At 31.4% G+C, this 7494-nt stretch overlaps 1 protein-coding gene across 1 annotated transcript in view; it reads right to left on the reverse strand.

Annotated features, from left to right (window-relative positions):
- Positions 1–6252: 6252 nt before the first annotated feature.
- Positions 6253–7494, reverse strand: part of LOC106461489 (clotting factor B-like) — a 58991-nt gene continuing 57749 nt past the window's right edge. Inside the window, exons 7-8 of the mRNA XM_022388460.1 lie at positions 7275–7438; positions 6253–6524 (exon numbers count right to left, since the gene is read on the reverse strand). Of these exons, the coding sequence (XP_022244168.1) occupies positions 6357–6524; positions 7275–7438 (332 nt within the window). The 3' untranslated portion in view covers positions 6253–6356. The remainder of the gene's footprint in view (positions 6525–7274; positions 7439–7494) is intronic.

Here is a 7494-nt window from a genome sequence, read left to right on the forward strand (position 1 = left end):
GAAGAACAACTTAAATGCTTCTAATTTCATCATTTGTTGTGTTTAGGACCGCTCGATCCATTCTAAACATTACTTTTAATAACTGTTACACCATTCCAATTTATTTCAACATTAGCTTTAGATATTTTATTTATTCAACTTGTTATTCTGCATAGAGTTTAATATGAGGTATCGATAACGAAATATCGCTTACAACAACTTTATATTTCTGATTAAGTACATCATTATTACTTTCATTTCTAGATAAAACAAATCTCACGTCGATATTTCAAATAATTCTTCTGAAGTCATTAATAATCCAAAATATTTTATAATCGATATCTATAATTTTAGTTTATTATTATTTTTTGTTAGAATCCATCTTTTTATAAAAACCTTCGTTGTGTGAGGTATTTTGTTTACGTGTTGATACCAATTTATTACTTTTACCCTTACCACTCTCACCGTCCAGTGTTGCTGTCCCATCGTCAACAGATATTAAAATCTGTTTATTTGGAATTTCTGAAATATGATATAGAATAACATATTATATTCTTCGTTCGGGCTATAATCGTATGTGAAATTTATTAATATCTGTAAATGATGAGCGAGACAAGGTAATTCAATTCCTTTAACCAACGTCTTACCAATATATAATATATTTCCTGCATTGACGAGTGTTACATCATCTGTTCCAATTGAGGAACCATATAATTCGGCTCTTATAAAATATTTCCTCTATTAACGAGTGTTAAGTTATCTATTCCAATTGAGAAACCATCTTGTTTTGTAGTTTTTGATTCTGGACAAATATAACCATTAGAATATAATATGTTATCGTTTATATCTTTAATGTAGAAGTTATATCTGGCTGTCTTTGTTTCGTCGATACGCTTATTTTCATGATGTTGTTTATATTTAAAACTTTCTATAGCTTTTGATCTCAGATTATTTCCCTTTATTTAGAATTAAAATCTTTTAACCCCACTTCCATATTGCGTTTTAGGTTTTTATTTAGAATAATAGATACTGATTTTATTTTTAATATTTTACTTAATTTACTTTCTATGAGCTTATCGGCATTAATATGTTTTGCTTTGTTTAAAATATCAATAAATATACTTTTCCCATGATATTTTCGATTTTTTTACAAATAAACGATGCTTGTTATGATTCATTTATTACTACTTAAAAGTTATTTATATACAACATGTTGTATGTTTAAGTCAATTGGATGACCGTTTTTATTTGTAATCTTGCTTTTGATTCTATGAATAAAACTTTATATGGTAATATATGAGTATATTGGATTTGTTTCTTCAATTTTGATTAAACTTCCTGGTGGGTTGGAAGGAGTAATAAAATACTAAATATCGCTAGACTCATTACTGTATAATACTCTATTGATAACATCAAAAGGAATATGAATGCCGCCTACACTTTTAGATATGTTAGCTGTATATTTTCCTCTTTGTTCTTGATTGGAACAAATTTTAGGTTTAAATTCTAATAATTTGTACAGCTTTCCTACAGATAAGTCAGTCTGATAATTTGGAGCTAATTTGTTTATAAACCTCGAAGTTGTAAATTGAATACCAGATTTTATAGGAAGATAATCTACAATGAATAATTTAACTAAAAACTATTTATCTCACATAGAGTATAACTTCTATTTTAAATTGTTACTTTTCAAATAGTTCCATCATAATATTTAAAGGTATTGTTATTAAATTTTTCCTTAGCGTTATTCCAATGATACCCATATTCACTTAGATTTTTGATGCTAAAAAATAATTTCCATTACTTACATCGATAGGATTTTTAATTCTGTTGTAAAGTCCTCCGAATGCTTGCTTGTCTTGTCATTTATTAATACACAATTTTAGTTGAAATCACTCGGTGTCTGAGTAAATGTATATAACACTTCATAAGCACTATGACCGGCATTTCTTTCCTTCATATATTGTATACAATAATATCCACATCTTACTGTCTTACTGATACAGCCCCCCTCAGTGGCACAGTGGTATGTCTGCGGACTTACAATGCTAGAACGGTTTCGATACCCATGGTGGGCAGAGCACAGATAGCCCATTGTGTAGCCTTGTGCTTAACTTCAAACAATACTGATACAGTGTTTTGTAGAAAGCTCGAATTGTATCTAATTTCTTTTTCTCTTGATCTTAAATATTGTATCGTTTTTATTATTATTTCTTTCGAAAATTTTTCATGATTTATTTTATATTCTATGTAAGGATTGAAATATTCAATGAAGTTATATTTTGGATCATTGTCATAACAATCCAATGAGTATCAGGTTCTCTACTTTTATCTAAATTAACAATTCCACTTTCAGATAATTTTATCTTCTTAGGTAATAAATCAATACCCCTGAAAACTTTTTCATCATTTTCTCTCTAACTTCACTACTCAATGTAGTATTTCCAAATTTTTCTTACAGTCACATCCTTTATGATATTCAGATCCACTATTTATCCATTATTTGTTTTGCACCGTAAGCGCCCAGCTCACCAGCTATTAATGTAGTTTCAAAAATGGTAAAAAGCCTCCATTTTGTTTTAATAATGTTTGAGATATTTTAATCTTCTTCCTATTATTTATCTGTTTAATGTGTGTTAAAAACATTTGATGATTAGGCTTTATATATTTATCTACTTGAAGTGAAACAACTATATGCTCTTTGTATGCTGTTTTTCTTTTTGAGTATTACTCAAATGCATGCTTTCTTTAATATAACTCATTTATTATATATCAAAATACTTTGTAATATTCTTCGATTTTATCTTTTGTCATCTTCCCTTTTTTAAGTAATGCGTCTAATAAATCTATGATTTAATCATGTAACGTTTTATGTTTGTTTTCTACTATTAACTTCTCAGTTAGTTTCTATAATTCATTGAACAATCCTTCACAACTTATTCTTAGAACTTTAAACGTATCTCTCAATACTTAATTTTTGATAAATAATTTGATATGACTTATTGCCTCTATATTTAAATTTGTATTTTATTTTTGGATATTTTTCTTTACTTTGGATAACCCTCTTATTTATGGATATTTATTTATTCTTCTAACTAGCCACGCCCAACAAAAGGTAGCTTTTATTCCCTTCACTTGAATTTTCCTTATTCTATAATTTTCATGCACGGCATTTAAGTTACGTTTTCTTGCAGGCATTGTGTGTTAGATCGATAAATTCTGATCCATTTGAAGAAAGTTTATGCGGTCAGACAAATAAATTCACGTAGACGTAACTTTATTTAACGAAACTACATGTACAGTAAACAACAAAGTATAATAATGGTATTTATAATAGTGTACAGAGTATGAAACAGTTATGAACATTCAGTGTATTACATGGTTTTACGAGTTGAAACAAAGAAACTCACAAAAACGAAGAATAAATTCCGTACTAAAAAGTAGCTAAAAAGTGTTTATAGCGGTCTAAAAAACAAACCGAAGCTAAATTATTGCAAAGTAAAGTAAAATGTAAAGTTCTAACGAAGGCAAACGTAGCTGAATATATAGAAACGTTTGAATGCGTGTTCACAAAATGATAAGCAAACGGTTTTGAACGAAATGAACATGCGTATTTTAGACCTAACTAAATCGAAAAAGACCAGACCATAGAAATTGTATTTAATGTAATACTATTTTTCACGAAATTACATGTGGGTTAAGTGTTGTTTGTGTGAAGTACTACCAAATAAAAAAAAACTAAAGTTGAAATCAAGGCCAGTCGTCACATGATGACAGCAACATTGTGCCATCGTATACCGTACTCGTTGCATTAAAAAGTTTGACTAAGCAAAAAAATGGAAAAGCCAATATACACCCCAGTCTCCTTGGACAAAGATCTTTCTGACGATATGGGATTTGTAGCGTTTGCTTTCTTGTTTGTTTGTAGTTAAGCACAAAGCTACACAGAAGGCTATCTATGCTCACCAAGGGTATCAGAACCCAGTTTCTAGAGTTATAAGTCCGCAGACATACCGCTGTGCCACTGGGGGACAGATACAGAATGAACTTTAATCAGTTATAAATAATGGAAGAGTCTTTAGAGAAGAAAACATTTGTAAACAAAGGCGTTATAAATTATATTCTGATAGTAATATATTTATGATATGTTTTCAATTTCCATTCAGTACTTCTGGCTTAACAGCGGTTGCTTTTGTTTCTTCAGCAACATTAAATCTAAGTGCCGGTGTCATTAAAGTAATTGATAGATATTTGAACATATTTGCTAGAAAGGAAGAATATAAAATGGCCTATAATTTTTACAAATAAATGCTAAGTTTATTTAAATATCAAAATATTACTGAAAATTGTTTGTTTTTAATTACGCACAAAGCTACACAAGGGCTATCTGTGCTCTGCCCACCACGGGTATCGAAACCCGGTTTCTAGCGTTGTAAGTCCGCAGACATACCGCTGTGCCACTGGGGAGAATTACTGAAGAAGAAATTAACTTAAAGAAAAAGATTTTATACAAACACTGAAATAATTTCCAAGAGAAAAATACATTAAACAAGCGAAGTCAAATGGATATAAATAAAATAAATAAAAAAAAATAAAGTGATGTTTGTTTGTTTTGAATTTCGCGCAAAGCTACACGAGGGCTATCTGTGCTAGCCGTCCCTAATTTAGCAGTGTAAGACTAGAGGGAAGGCAGCTAGTCATCACCACCCACCGCCAACTCTTGGGCTACTCTTTTACCAACGAATAGTGGGATTGACCGTCACATTATAACGCCCTCACGGCTGAAAGGGCGAGCATGTTTGGTGGGACTGGGATTCGAACCCGCGACCCTCATATTGTCGAGTGCCCTAACCACCTGGCCATGCCGAGCCAACTAATTGTGTAGTTTGAACTTAACTACAAACAAACAAATATTCGATAATGTACATACCGAATAGAAATATCTTAGTCACTATACAGCATAAAAATGATGATTTAAAACAAAATTCTTGTTTCAAATAAAGAAACAGAAAATATTGATGAAACCTACTGAATCAGAAATATGATTTGTTCAACATCTCTAAATGTATATTGTTACGACATCGGAAGTCACGTGACGCTAGTAACACGTCATGAGTTTCTAGAAGGATCATGACTGTTCCTGGCAACTCTGTGTTTGCCAGACGCCCTCTATTTTTGTATATAAGCCCGGCAAATAAAGTGGAGATAAGATTGCAGATAGAGATATAGAGACATATAACGGAGTAAAGCGAGCGGTAGCGACCGTAAGTAAAATGCGTGAATCGTTGTGAATTATAGCGTGTGTTGAAGTTAACGTGACTGTGGAAATTAAGTGTATTGAAAAGTTGTATTGAGAAAGAATAAACTATTTTTATTTAAGGAAGGACTTGTATGCTGAAGTTCTTCGGAAAGAATTTTTATGGGAAATTAACAAACGAACAGAGGCTTAACAATATTTATACTTTTAAAATTAAGATGTACGTTTATTATTGTATAAGTTACGCCGGTCTCAACAAAACTTGAACAACGACTCTCCTAGGTTATTCTCGAACAAGTTTCTTTCTCTTCCGCCATCTCTCGGTTTATTTTCAAACAATTTTAACACATCAAACGAGTGTTTCTTAGTGTTCTTGTTTTGCCAGTGCTCAGTTCTTTAGATAGTCCGTACATCCATCACAACTACACTTTGAAGCTTTCCCTCATGGACGAAGATAGGCTTATAATAGGCTTAACAGTCAACCCTATGGGCTGGAAAGAAATAAGGTGGGGAGGTGGTGGTTGAAAGTAGACATAATAACCTTTGTTCATTTTTAGCGAGGCATAGCGGCTCATAGAAAGGGTAAGAGGTTTTTCTTTATCAAGTACAAACTTTTAGCTCATAGTTCCGTCATGTATTGTCCTATTTGAGATATAATTACAGTTTTGAATTCAGTAGTTCAAATCCTTTCGATTGGTGTATTTGACCACGCACAATGTGTCATAGATTAACTTACTCTAATGCTCTCTAAAATAATTTAAATTTGAGGGTACGCTGGTAAAGATCCTGATGAGTAATAAAATAAAATCGGCCCCACGCCTAATATTGCTGGCGCCCCCCCAAAAAAAGGGCAATAAAAAGGAAAAAAGTTTTTATAGATTAAGTTACTCTAATCTTGTCTAAAGGAATTTCAAGTGATACGGCTATTGAGTATTCCCTCTTAAGTTCTATATTAATAAGTTTTTCATTGAATAATGTTGAAGGTTATGTGTGTTTACAATGATCGATACACTAAATATAAATCAATTAAACTTTATTTTAATGGGAATTGGTTCTACAAATTGTATGATACTCATAGGATCAATAAAATGACAAAATACCCCGCTAGAGCCTCACACAACTACGCTGAAGTGATGTTCAAATTTTCTGCTATCCACGGCAAAAAATGAGACACTCGTGTGTACACACCTGGAAAACCTGGTTCGCCGCACATATAACCGAACGAAACTATGCCTACAACAGCATATCTCCACTGTGTTACTACCACCAGAGGGCCTCCAGAATCTCGCTGAAAGAAAAAACCAAAACAAGAGTAGTAGCCTCAATAATTCATAAAATGAAAATATCAATTATCAAACCTTTAAGAAAACTATGTTGTCGTGAGACATTCATCTGTTATCATATACAGTGTATGAATTTTAAAAATAATTAGCTTAAAATATTTATTTGTTGTTAGCAAGTAACAAGGTTAATGATTTGTAATACCACTTCATTGTATTGCCGTCCTTTGTAAAGGGTGTTTTGAATTTTAAATATAATTATATAAGTTTTATTCGTTCAAGGATTTTAGTCAAAATTAAATAGAAACAAAAGGGTTTTAAATATTTTTGGTAAAATTCAGTAAAAATGCTTTCCAACAAAAGTTGCTTATGTCTGATTTCTTCAAAACTATCGATAGTAAAGTAAATTTAATATTGGTGAATTTGATATGTCCGGTCCCCTATCCTGTAGCCCACACCCAACCATTTTCCATAAAAGATGCGTGTGTGTTTTTAATAGTATTGAAACCCTAAGTAAAAACATAAATGCTATAATTTATCTTCTACAGAATGATTTTGATTGGTTTTTAAAACATCTATATTTCTATTATGATGTTTACGATGAAAATATTGTCTGAACTCGGCGTGATGTATTTGATAAAATATAAACTTTGTAGGCATGAAAATAAACAATCAGAATGATATTAATTATTCTCTAAACTTAAAATAATTTTTGCCTTCCTAATTCGTATCAAGAAGAACTGAAAGATAAACCAAACCTGGCATGCATCTACTCCTCCTTTCTCGTAACCAGCACATATAAATTGTTCAGTAATCCCATGCGGTAAGGCTTTTGCATTAAAATTCCGATAGGCGGCATTACAATCGATGTTTGATACGATGGGAATGTAAGCTTCTTGAAGAACTTCAGGTGATCGTCCACCTTATAATAAATGACAGTAAAATATTTTATTGGAAAATGTAAAAATTATCAAAATT

The sequence above is a fragment of the Limulus polyphemus genome, unplaced genomic scaffold (genome assembly GCF_000517525.1).
Source record: "Limulus polyphemus unplaced genomic scaffold, Limulus_polyphemus-2.1.2 Scaffold970, whole genome shotgun sequence".
Classification (NCBI taxonomy): domain Eukaryota; kingdom Metazoa; phylum Arthropoda; class Merostomata; order Xiphosura; family Limulidae; genus Limulus; species Limulus polyphemus.